At 41.3% G+C, this 12,684-nt stretch overlaps 1 protein-coding gene across 1 annotated transcript in view; it reads right to left on the bottom strand.

The window, feature by feature from the left end:
• The window catches only part of ARHGEF1 (Rho guanine nucleotide exchange factor 1), a 79,904-nt gene that overhangs the window by 12,174 nt on the left and 55,046 nt on the right, over nucleotides 1-12,684 (bottom strand). The window contains exons 12-21 of the mRNA XM_063436255.1: nucleotides 12,339-12,374; nucleotides 11,070-11,252; nucleotides 10,776-10,887; nucleotides 6,555-6,733; nucleotides 4,226-4,369; nucleotides 4,034-4,116; nucleotides 3,424-3,549; nucleotides 2,083-2,197; nucleotides 996-1,096; nucleotides 664-738 (exon numbers count right to left, since the gene is read on the bottom strand). Coding sequence (XP_063292325.1) covers nucleotides 664-738; nucleotides 996-1,096; nucleotides 2,083-2,197; nucleotides 3,424-3,549; nucleotides 4,034-4,116; nucleotides 4,226-4,369; nucleotides 6,555-6,733; nucleotides 10,776-10,887; nucleotides 11,070-11,252; nucleotides 12,339-12,374 — 1,154 coding nt within the window. The remainder of the gene's footprint in view (nucleotides 1-663; nucleotides 739-995; nucleotides 1,097-2,082; nucleotides 2,198-3,423; nucleotides 3,550-4,033; nucleotides 4,117-4,225; nucleotides 4,370-6,554; nucleotides 6,734-10,775; nucleotides 10,888-11,069; nucleotides 11,253-12,338; nucleotides 12,375-12,684) is intronic.

Raw genomic sequence — 12,684 nt, 5'->3', positions numbered from 1 at the left:
TGCTTACAAATCTCTACATAACACTGCTCTAAACTACCTATCCTCACGGATACACAAGTTCGTCCGTCCTGGCCCCTAGGCTCTGTCGGTGACCTGTGTCTATTCTCTGTTCGTGTTTGCACCTTTGACGCTCACCTTCAAAGCTTCTCTAGACTACACCGTTTCTATGGAACTCCCTTCCCTGCCCCATTAGACTTTCACCCAGTCTGATTTTCCTTAAAAAAAAAAGATCATTAAAAACACACTTCTTTAGGAAGGAATATCTATTAAGCTGTTAATAGCTTCCCCTCCCTGCTTCTTGCTAATAGACCCCACTTCCACTCCAGTGTCTTAAAAAAAAAAAAAAAAAAAAACTTTATTGTCAACTATTCTAGGAACCTATGTTTTCCAATACATGAAATACATCCTACACTTACCTCTGGTGCCACGTTACCCCACTCCCTCTAGAATGTAAGCTTGTTTGAACAGGGCCCTCTCCACACTCTGTTCCTGTGCGTCCAACTCGTCTTGTTACAAGTACTTGTCTGTTACTTACGTTATTGTACAGCGCTACAGAAATCGTTGGTGCTTTATAAATAATAATACGACTAACTAGAACTACACTTATGATAGGATAAATTTGGAACGATCAATTCAAATTCGCTATAATAGAAGGTCATTTACCTTAAACTCATTAAACACAAGATCATTCACCCTCAGGTTGGAAACATCCAGGCGTCTTTGGTAATCGTTGAGCTTCTGCAGGGGGTACAGAGCAGAGATCAGACACAAATCAGAGAAGAAGAGAATGGATGAGACAGGGAAAATAAGCCATGACAGGTGAATATTACAAAGTGACAGAAAGCTACGAGCACTCATATTGTCACAGGTTGGTCAAACAGCACTAGCGACACTGGAAATTTACATTTTGAGTGCCATAGGGGCAGGCAATGCATTGATAAGATAGAAGGCCAGGAGAGTGCAGTATGAGATGTTCATGCACAGCTGGTTCTAACCATATGGTTCTCCATTTCTCGAACTTCCTGGTTGACATGATTGAGAATCTGACGGCAGCACTCGGCAGCCTTCTGCACTTTCTGCTTTTCTTCCTCATCATCTGGGAAAGTTAAGAATCGAGGTTAGGCATTTAAGCTTTCTAATACAGCCATGTTCAGGAGCTCCCCACTTCCCTCACCTGTCATCGAACTTACCGTACATTTAGCTGGCCCCAGCCCTACCCACCATCTAACCCCACCATTACCTCGCTGTGCAGGTTGATTGATTATTCAGATGTTAAGCTATGTAAAAAAAAAAACATACAATTTTGGAACTAAATTACAGAAATGCCAACCTTCCCTGTGACCCAGATGTTTGTGTCCACTTGCCATCCAAATTCCAGTGCAACCCTCACTTCCCCAAACATCAGCAGTTTCCCCTCTGGGATGAGGAGAATATGAATGGAAGCCACACAGTTTCGAAAGACGGCTCTCATTTATTTGAGAGAACAGAGAGCTGCTTGTGGCTTCACGGCACACTCTCAATTGAGTCGTATTGACCTGACTGAGTAATAATGAAATTGTGACACTTATATACAAGCTCCATAACTCAACTACTTGTTTGAATCTAAGGCCAAGGATGGCTGAGATATTTCAGCCAGTTCCTGGATAAGACAGAAATGGAGTCAATGCAAAAAAACAAAAGCAGGTTTCAATGCATTGTCTACTAAATTGTGTGTGTGTTTGTGTGTGTGTGTGTGTGTGTTGGGGGGGTGTTTACAAATTCCACCCAGAAGGTCCCTTAAACTAGTCTTACAGACTCTTTGGAGAAAGTACATATAAGATTTGTGGCTCAGTCCCAAACAAATATAAATAAAAATATAAAACAACAAAGCTGAAGGTTAACACACACAAGAAGCAAAAACAAAGAGTGTGACATCCACTTCGAGGATTGTTGTTTTTCTCGAGCAGTTAACTGGCAAAGTGAAACTAAAAATTCCATCTGGTCTCCTCACACATACTGAGATCTCACTCCCTTTGCTATGCTACGAGCAGTATAGGGCATCGCCAATCTTCATCTACATTAACAAAGGATGGAGGTCCTTACCGGTGAGATTTGCAATATTCTGGAGCAGTAACGGATACTTGGTTAATCTTTGCATCTCAAATGGGATAATATCCTTTAACTGCAGCCTTCTGCATTGTGGGTTGCTCTCTGCTTCCTACCAGAGAAAGAAGGAGAATGGTATAAAAATTATGGTAAGAAAAGCAAAGAACGATGGAACCACGAGAGGCCAGGCAGCAGACAGATTATAGCAGAAAAGAATGATCACATTTTGCATTGTTGCGACTGTTTTTAATTTTTAATTTTTTATTTTTTTTTAACACGATGATTCTTTTGGCTCAGATTTTTTTATTTTTTATTATGCAACATTACAGTGTTTTTGTTATATAATTGTAGGGGCTATAATTTACGGGCACTTTACCTGCACACAAACATGGCATATACAAACAACATTAAAAAAAAAAGAATAAAACATTTTTCTGCTAGGCCCGGATATATTGCAGCATGAAAGATTCCCAGGCACTCAAAGTGTGAAAGCCGCAGGCAGATTTATTGAAACAAAACAGGCCGCAACGTTTTGACCCACCAAGAGGTCTTTTTCAAGCTTGAAAAAGACCTCTTGGTGGGTCGAAACCTTGCGGTTCACGCTGCCTTAACGTGTTGGGATTGCTGGTCCTGTTCCAGAGCACTTGTGGCTGCTGGGAGTGAGTGCAGTTCCTGTGATCAATTTTCCTTATATATTGCAAACCTTTGTCACTGTAGACTACTGGGCCTGTCTGTATTGGTTGTAGCTTGAGAAAAATGTAACCTTTTTAACCTTTTGTCATACAGGCATCTATAACACAAATGCTTGGTAACTTTGGGAATTTCCACAACAGCCTCGGGGTCAATAAAATACACAGTGGATGGGGTGAGGTTTGACGTGATGTGCAGCAAAGAAAATGAAGCTCACAAATATCTTTTTTGCCAATAACAGTAATCAACGACCTAGATCAAGGGTAGGCAGCCTCCAGCACTCCAGATGTTGTGGACTACATCTTCCATGATGCATTGCCAGCACTGTAGCTGCAAAGGCATTATGGGAGATCTAGTCCACATCATCTGAAGTGCCAGAGGCTGCCTACCCGTGACCCAGATGAAGTACCTGGCTACCAGCTCACAAGGTAGTCACAATGGGTTTTGCTTTAGAAATGTGACCTGCTTGCAATTAATGGCGTGTCTACGGCTATGCTCAGGTTGGTGTTTTCAACCAGAATCACTACCTTAAATAAAGGCGAAGAATAAACACCGTATTATGATATCTGCAAAAGGTACATTCACAATTAGCAGTAAACTATATTGCATCGCCTGCCCATCATGTAGTTCTACCCTTTTCTCCAATACCTGAATAAATTGGGTGAAACGAGGATCTTTCTTCTGCTTCTGTTTCAGTTGTTCCAGAGCAAATGGTTGGCGACTGCAGAATCGAGAAGAAATCTTCTGGAACCAGCTTCCTTCTGTGCCATCAAACTAGAACGAGGGGAGGACACAGACAGGGATATCAACATAACAAAGACAAAGTAACAGACAGTTACAAAGTAACTTTTGCTGCACACTCAAGGTGCGTATTAATGAATGCGAATAAGTGTGCATTCATTGTGCAGAAACAATAGTCCACAAATTACACAATCTGACAAAGTTACACTTCCTTAGGATTTAAGTTCATGTAACTTTGTTCTAAACGTTGTTGTGAGATCTTGGTGTGACCCCCGGTCAAAGGAGGGCTTGCAAAGGCTGCAGACAAGAGATGTTTTTATATATACCCCAATTAAAAAAAATGCATAATTAAACACATGCATGTTTTCATTGGGGTCTATCAACTAAACAGTAATTGGAAGTAGAGATGATAAAGCGGCCCACCATCTCCTAAGGATGGTCTCCTGCACTTGTCCTGTTATCCCAACTCTCCACTACGTTCCAAGTTTTACAACCAAAGAAAGCCATAGCTTCTCACCCGGTTTAACAGTGTGGTACCAATCTCCTGGATTACATAGTTATTCTCCAGCCGTAGTCTCTTCAAGGTTTCCAGGAACACAACTAGAAAGGCAAGTAGAGGTACAAAATGTCAGACATCAAAGGGAATCAAGGGGACCATGACCTATGCAGAGGCACACTTAAGCAGGAAAGGGATTTTGAAAAGGTTTACCATGTGCCTCGATGAGATCATCAAGACTAGGAAAGATGTTTTGCAACTCCATTTGGGGAATCCAGACATCCTGCATTGGGAGGTAAAAGATGTCATGCAACACGTGAAGCATCCGCACATGTGCGTGTTCAGTGAAGATGAGCTCTGTGAAGAGAAAAAGACAATCAGGAAAAAAAAAAAAAAAACCTGTGGAATCACTACATGACCAGCAAACAGGATGGACCACAGAGAGAAAGAATGTGACAGCAGATAAGAACCATTCAACGACAGAGAAGAACCATTCTTATAGCCAGGATAGCCTTATGCCTATCCCACGCATGCTTAAACTCCTTCACTGTGTTAACCGCTACCACTTCAGCTGGAAGGCTATTCCATGCATCCACTACCCTCTCAGTAAAGTAATACTTCCTGATATTATTTTTAAACCTTTGCCCCTCTAATTTAAGACTATGTCCTCTTGTTGTGGTAGTTTTTCTTCTTTTAAATTTAGTCTCCTCATTTACTGTGTTGATACCCTTTATGTATTTAGATGTTTCTATCATATCTTTCCTCTAGCTATACATGTTAAAATCCTTTAACGTTTCCTGGTAAAAGAGGACCACGAGAAAGTCAGAGGGGAGGCTACAGATATTAAAGGGATACTCCAGTGCACATGTACATGTGGAATACTCAATAGGTATTATTTTTTGCATGGTTTCTTTGGGAATATGAAAAAATAGCCTGCCAAAGCTTGCCCCCCCACAACTCCCCCACCTCTATCAAAGTATTTTAGTTTGTGCCAGGAAATTGACCAATCAGAGGCTTCTCATTAAGATTCCCCTGTACTGGAGCCGTTAGTGCTGGTAATCACAAATTTCCGATGCTACTCAATGAGTTGCATTATTGGTTACTGAGAAGTGTCGAAAGCAGGAGCACACTAGCCCAGCGTACCTGTCACTTCAATTAGCTCTGTGGAGCTAAGAAAAGAGGAAGAAGACCTTCTTGGTTGTCTGATTGACAGGCTGAGAGGTGTTGCAGCAATGTTTTAAAACTGCTGCTTCATATTGAAATTAATACTTTTATAAACTGCAAAAATAAAAACAATGACACTTCAGACACATAAAGCTCTGCAGAGCTAATTAAAGTGCTTTACGTGTCGGGAGGTTTTTTTGTTTTTTTTTTTGTTTTGTTTTTTAAAACATCCCTGTCACTTGTGGGGTTTCATGGTTACAGCAATATTTATTTCTGAAATTTGTTTTGCTTTCAAATTAATTCTTAGAACAAAGTCGAAATAAAATAATCATCCGAGAGCTGTAGTTACAATATGAATTATCCCGCAGTTCCTAAGCCATCCCATTTCTCATCAGTTGTCACTGATTGATAGTCCGTGTCATTTGCATCTTCTGGCCCCGTAAAATAAATGAACACGTGTGGGAAGGTCGGTTTTGTCATACGATCCTCAATAGGTACTGCGCAGTAATCTGATGTATGGGCACGGATAGGCCTGTGATGCTCATGCCATTGTACAGAACACTGGTGAGACCTCACTTGGAGTATTGTACACAGTACTGGAGACCCTATCTTCAGAAGGATATTGATACCTTAGAGAGAGTTCAAAGAAGGGCTACTAAACTGGTTCATGGATTGCAGGATAAAACTTACCAGGAAAGGTTAAAGGATCTTAACATGTATAGCTTGGAGGAAAGACGAGACAGGGGGGATATGATAGAAACATTTAAATACATAGAGGGAATCAACACAGTAAAGGAGGAGACTATATTTAAAAGAATAAAAACTACCACAACAAGAGGACATAGTCCTAAATTAGAGGGACAAAGGTTTAAAAATAATACCAGGAAGTATTACTTTACTGAGAGGGTAGTGGATGCATGGAATAGCCTTCCAGCTGAAGTGGTAGAGGTTAACACAGTAAAGGAGTTTAATCATGCGTGGGATAGGCATAAGGCTATCCTAGCTATAAGATAAGGCCAGGGACTAATGAAAGTATTTAGAAAACTGGGCAGACTAGATGGGCCGAATGGTTCTTATCTGCCGTCACATTCTAGGTTTCTATGTTTCTATGAAAGTTTTACAGTAAACCAGGGCTGCAGAGAACTGCAAATAGAATGTTGCTTCCTCCATCTACTGCTAGGTCAGAAATAATACTACATAAACGATTTTCCTACATTCTAAAAGGGAGATACCTCTGTCTCACCGAGCAAATAATCCAACAGAGCACAGGCCCACTTTAAGAGAAAATAGGAAGTGGTAGAAGAATTTACAAATTGTAATAAATTCTATGACAGCAGAGGAAATAAGGGCAGATGGAAGGACACATGTTACCCCGTACCATTGATGACCTCCTGCCGCTTTATTTCGCTTTTCTTCAGCCTGAGGAGTGTTTCAGGGGGGACGAGCTCCCTCCAGTTTGGAGGGTCACTCTCTGCCTCTGGAACGCGCGGCTCATTCTCCTCAGACTGGGGAAGCAGAAAGGACAGTGGACCCTCCGTACTCCCCCCAGGCTCGGGGCTACAGTAAAAGAAATGAGGTCACATTAAGACACATTTTCACCAAAAAAAAAAGAAAAAGATGAAGAAAAAAAACAAATAAAAGAAAGAAAGAGAGAAAGAAAAGAAATAAAAAAAAAAAGAAAAAAGTCAATAGGGGTTTATATATCGCGGAGTGAAATCTGTACCATAAACGTTACAGGGAGTTAGTCACCTGAAACAAAAATGTTCATTAAAACATACGGCACAAAAATATGCTTTTATAGAACAAAGAAGAGCTCCAACATTTGATATAAGGGCAATAATGCACAGATCCCCTCTCTGTGCAGTCTGGGGGGCAATAATCTCGGACAGAGGGGATATATATACACATGGAATTTACACTCCTGAGTGGTAACTGCCATCATTTGCATAACAGAAGCTGAAATACCCAGGACTGTGATTTCCAGTAATTCCAGGTAACATTCAGACATGTATTCTGCCCCCCCCCCCCCCCCCCATCAGCTGACACATTTATAGTTGGAATCAGGTAAATTAAAATTGTAAAATGTATGCTTATTTTATAAAGAGTAAGTAGTTTCCCTCCACCCATCTCAATCTGAAAGTAAAATAGAGATCTGGTCAGAGACAGTTATTCCTGCAGGGAGAAGTGCAATTTAAATTAGGCCCTTTCCCAAAATGGGATATAATAATTATTTAATTTCACAGTGTTTGTTTTGCACATTAAAACATTGACAATAACATTGAATGCAGTGTTTTCCATCCCACTCAACCTACGTGAGACTGCCGTGTTTCAGACTCGGTTTGACCTGCAAGTCGTTGGCGCGGGCTGCTGCCTCCAGATCCACGTCACTGCGGGAACGTCCCTGCTTGGCTTTGGCAGAGCCGCGCTGGGATCGCTTGCGCTCGTAAACTCGCAGGCTCTCCGAGCGGCCCAATTTACCAGACAGCCTGTCCAGGTCACCCCAGACGAGGGGTAATGGTAGAAGATAAGGGCAATGACCACGATGAGAGGGAGATAAGATAATGGGGTGGTAAGTATCGGCATGCAAGGAGAAGCAGAAGAGGAACAAAATGAACACATAAAATGATCGAAAAGAAGAACAGATTAATGAACAGAGATGAAAAGCATGCAAAAGTAAGAAATATACCGACTGATCTTGAAATATTCCATTGTTACGAAAGGTGTCACTTAGAGGTGGCTAAAAGCATGCGATAAGAATAAGAGATGCAACAAAAATCCCAAAAAGACACAGTAACAGTCTAGGTCATGTAAAAGTTGTACCCAGTCAAGGTCACAAGCAGCTCAAGGTATCAGAAATGTCTGGTCACCATAGGAAATCTCCATAATATATAATAAGGATTAGCTCAGGTTCTCAAAACCAATGTCTTCCTCAAAGATTATACCAAACCTTTCACTGCCAGAATGAGATTTACTCCTATATCATTAACAAATACCAGTACTGTTCAAACTTGCTACCAAAAGGAGGCAAAATGGTGGTAAAGACCACAATAAAACAAACGCACTGAAAAAAATTACAAACATGCTAACAGGAGCAAACAGAACGGAGGACTACAAAAGGTTTTCCTGGATTATAAAAGCTTTAACAAAGCAAACAAAAAAAAAAACCTACGTAGAGCAGCTGCAGTACTACAAGGCTGCCTGAAGATGGCGCCATAACACCCTGATCGAGATGGGTAAGAAACATAGAATGTGACGGCAGATAAGAACCATTCGGACCATCTAGTCTGCCCAATTTTCTAAATACTTTCATTAGTCCCTGGCCTTATCTTATAGTTAGGATAGCCTTATGCATATCCCACGCATGCTTAAACTCCTCTTTACTGTGTTAACCTCTACCACTTCAGCTGGAAGCCTATTCCATGCATCTACTACCCTCTCAGTAAAGTAATACTCAGTAAAGTAAGTGTTGGCAATTCCATTTAAAGAAACCTATGATGTTTTCTTCATTTTCTACTCTCTAGTAAATATAATGTACAATACGAACGATAAATAGGACTAGGACTGATTGGGCTTACTTACATTTCTTTTATGAGCACCGATAAATAAACAAACAAACAGATTCTATATAGACAGGTGCAAGATATTTTCTTGACCTCTTTCACTTTAGCAGCTGGGAAAGAGGTTAATTTTCTACTGTACGGTAGTATTTTGGGGATCTCAGATTCCTGTGGTTTGAGATGTCCTTTGATATGCTCTTTGTGGGCAGAAAAAATAGGTACTATGGCAAGCAGGTCATATGTTTCCCAAAGGTAAAGGCCCCAGAGGCTCCCACATCGAGCATCAGATTTAATGTATGCAGATCAGATATTTCCAAACATGTCCACCAGTTATTATTTATTAGATAAAACTAGCACGTCTCGATCTTGCTGCACTCCAGCAAACAGTGCAACACGTTCAACTAGATTCACCTACACTGTCTGTAGATGTAAATAATACATTTCAAGCTGTACTGTATAGCTCAGTATCCCTACGTAAATGTTCAAAACCTATGTCAGTAGACCAAAAAAATATCCACCATACCAACAAGAAACAAAAACAAGCAATATTTTATAGATTTTTCTTCTGCATGAAACGTCTCCTCATATGCATGAATACAGCCAATAAAAGTATTCAAACAGTCGGCGGGGGATAGTTTGGATATGCAGGGTGACAGAGCAAGGCAAGTTCAAGATTAATACTTATCCAGGCTCTATAGAGAGCCACTATCAGAATACAGAAATCTCCCAGGATGCAGTCTGACAAGCATGCACTGACCTTTTCTTTCGTCTGCAAACAGAGCAGGGAAGGGTTAATAATTTGTATATTGCATCCTAATCCCCAAAGATTGCAAGTTTGCTGGACTGGGGCACCTGATCACTTCATGGTTAGACTCTGCCGGTACCAACACAGGCAGAAACGCAACACAGAACATGCCACTGACACAGTCGGAGGCCGCGCAGGCTCACACTGCATTGCAAAGCATATGTAAGCGACAAGCATATTTACTTCTGTTGTAAACAAAAGTGAGTCTGTGGTTAAAACAAGGTTATTGAGAATGGAATAAAAAGCATTTACAGGAAACTGGTACAAGCGCAAGATGAGCACTAGGGGGCAGCGTTATACACCGAACACTACAGACAAGTGGCGTAAGTCAACACACAGGTAAGTAAACAATGCAAACGGTTAAAATAAATAAATAAATAAGCAGAGGAAGTAGACTTAGCCAGACAGATGTTAAAAGAAAGAAAGAGTAAAAGGGAGGTTTAATCTGTAGATTGGAGAAGAATAGGAAGTATAGGGGGGAGGGGGTGGCATTGACTTCATGAGACCTGGTCTGTAACGCTGAGCACACGTAGATCTGCAAACATTTCCTGCACAAGACGCAGCGCAGACAAACCTATACACTAAGCACAAAGAGGGCAATGGGTCTCAGTGGGTAGAGGACACAAGTTTAAGGGAGGTTAAAGCTCCTTCTTGTACAGACATGTCAGTTGCCAGATTTTGCCAGGCTCCTGCATAGAAAAACCAATACACACTGCTGCAGCAATGGGAAAAATAGAGGTTTTACAATATGAATTGGTCTGTTCACTAAACCGGGAATTGCGGAAGACTGACAAGGGAAAGCTAATTTTAGGCCAAAATAACAAAACTTTCAAATTCTTCCACCCTTTTTCCAGTTCTGCTACTTGATCCTAAAAGTTTAACTTCCCTTACAATTCTTCCAACAATTCTCATTTACTGAGCAAACCCAAAATTACAAGAACACTACAGCAATTCTAAGAGTTTGGTTGCAATTTATGCTGTTGGGCAGCCTGGCAAAAATCACATAAAAATAAGGCTGGCAAGCTTGGCATGGAGAGGTTCTGTAGCAACAAGACGCAAGTGGCAAGTTGACGGTTACTAGGAAGCGCTGGAAAAGCCTATAGCAACCTGGCAATATGGAGAGGGTTGGTTGCTGCAAGACTTGGTGAGACGGAAAGGGCTCTGCAAAAGGTCTGGCACAGGGTTGGTATCACGGCAGTGTTTAAGGGAATCCCCATAATCCTTGATTCTCTCTTGCCTTTCATTCTCAGCGTTGTCCTCTTGCATTGGTTCACCCGGGCACAGTTCCATGGTGGGAGATCCTTTTGAGGCGTCCGAGATATCCAACGAGGTTGACCCATCGAGTGTTGCTTTGGGGAAGAGAACAAAAGATTTGATTTTTAGAGATTCATTTCACTACCGTACTATTTTCTAAGGGTGTTTTAAGCAATCAGTACGACCATTGCAGCTGGTTCTGTCTTAGGTAATACCAAATCTATGAATAATCTTATAACCGGGGAACGTGCAACGAATGTCCTTCTCTCGGACGTACCTGTGTCACTGTCACTGGGCTCGCTAGGTGGAGCATGTATTGTTACAGAGACCCCGGACTCTGTCATATCTGGGGGTGCTCCGACACTTATTTTAGGTTTAACCAAGTTGCTGCTATCACTTCTGTCAAAAGTCTTCTGCCCATGGCTGATTCTTCTTTCATGGACAACTGGCTTGTCAACTGCTGGAAAAGTGAAAAAACAGAATTAATAAATCAAAATACAAAAATAATTTACTAGATCTTTTTCTTCTGACTATGGTAAATGAACGCAACCAGTCACATAGAGTGATGCAGCTAACAAATCTCCCCCTCTGTTAATGAAATGTCTTTAATTCACAACTTGGACCTACCCCATCTTATCCTGATGAGCTCACAAATACAATTTAACATCTTTAGTGGTCTTACTTTAGATAGAGTGAATATTAAAATGAATCAAAAGTTCCATTAATGGTTAGTCGATAAAAGAAGCAATCACTATGATCTCTGGATTTAGAGCAGAATTCAAAGTATAATACACTCAAAGTATGAGGATAGTTTGAAGTGTTAGAAGCAGAAAGCCTCAGTCCCAAGGTAAAAGGTGTTTATAGGTTGTAAATTAAATCTCAGAGTTCCCATTCCAAACAAAAACAGCAGAGGACATGCCCTGAAATGCCAACTAGGAACATGACCGCACTCACGATGTCCTTAAAATGTGCTAAACACTCCCAGAACCTTCTATAAGGGTCTTTGAATGGGCTTCCTGATGGACAAGGTGTGCTTCAGTACCAGTACGAATGTTTGCTGGCCTGATGACCTCATGCTGTCCCAGATAGGAACTTTGAGAAGTGGCATAGTGTGTTCCTCAATTTCCAAAATCAACGTAGATGCAATAGATATCTCACATTTTGGCCTTTTCCACAGAATTCAAACTCATCTCAGCACAGCAATGATACTGCCTGTACGTTACTAAATGTTGCCCCGACTGTTATCAACTCAGAAAGCTTCAATTTATCAACTATTTTCCCCTTGTTACAAATTGAGTAGTCTGTTGGGATTGAGGCTTTCATATCTTGGCTGGTACAGAAGCTCCCACAATAAAGTAGGTTTCTTCAGCAGCCAAGAGAATAACTGATTAGTTATAAAACTTCAAAAAGTCCCCCATGCTGCCCTCATCCCCATAAAGGTGTGGGGTCATTAATACATTCCATCATGCTGCTTGACTGACTGAAGAAATATTAGTAACGTGAGAACAGGTTGGATGAAGACTAGTAGGTCGGATGTGGAAGGTACCTTCGGGCTCAGACTTTGACGGTCTGTTGTCAACACCTGTGAAAAACATGGGGGAAGCGGAGAGGGGAAGAAAAAAATTGGAATGAAGACAAGCCAGGGTAGAAAGAGGCCACCCGTACACCCTGCAGATCCCCGGACACCAGGGTAGCTTGAAAGATGGCATGCAGGGATCCTCCATGTGACAGGAACAAAGAGCAAGAGAACTATTGCAAAAGAGAGGGAACGCAGGACAGGAGGAAAAAACAACTGAGGAATGTGTGATAGAGGAGGTCCAGGCAAAAAGGAACTGAGCAAGAAGGAGGAGTGTGAAAAAAGGGATCTCAGAAAGGAGGAGTGTGACAGTGGA

The sequence above is a fragment of the Pelobates fuscus genome, chromosome 11 (genome assembly GCF_036172605.1).
Source record: "Pelobates fuscus isolate aPelFus1 chromosome 11, aPelFus1.pri, whole genome shotgun sequence".
Classification (NCBI taxonomy): domain Eukaryota; kingdom Metazoa; phylum Chordata; class Amphibia; order Anura; family Pelobatidae; genus Pelobates; species Pelobates fuscus.
This window is presented reverse-complemented; position numbering and strand designations above follow the sequence as displayed.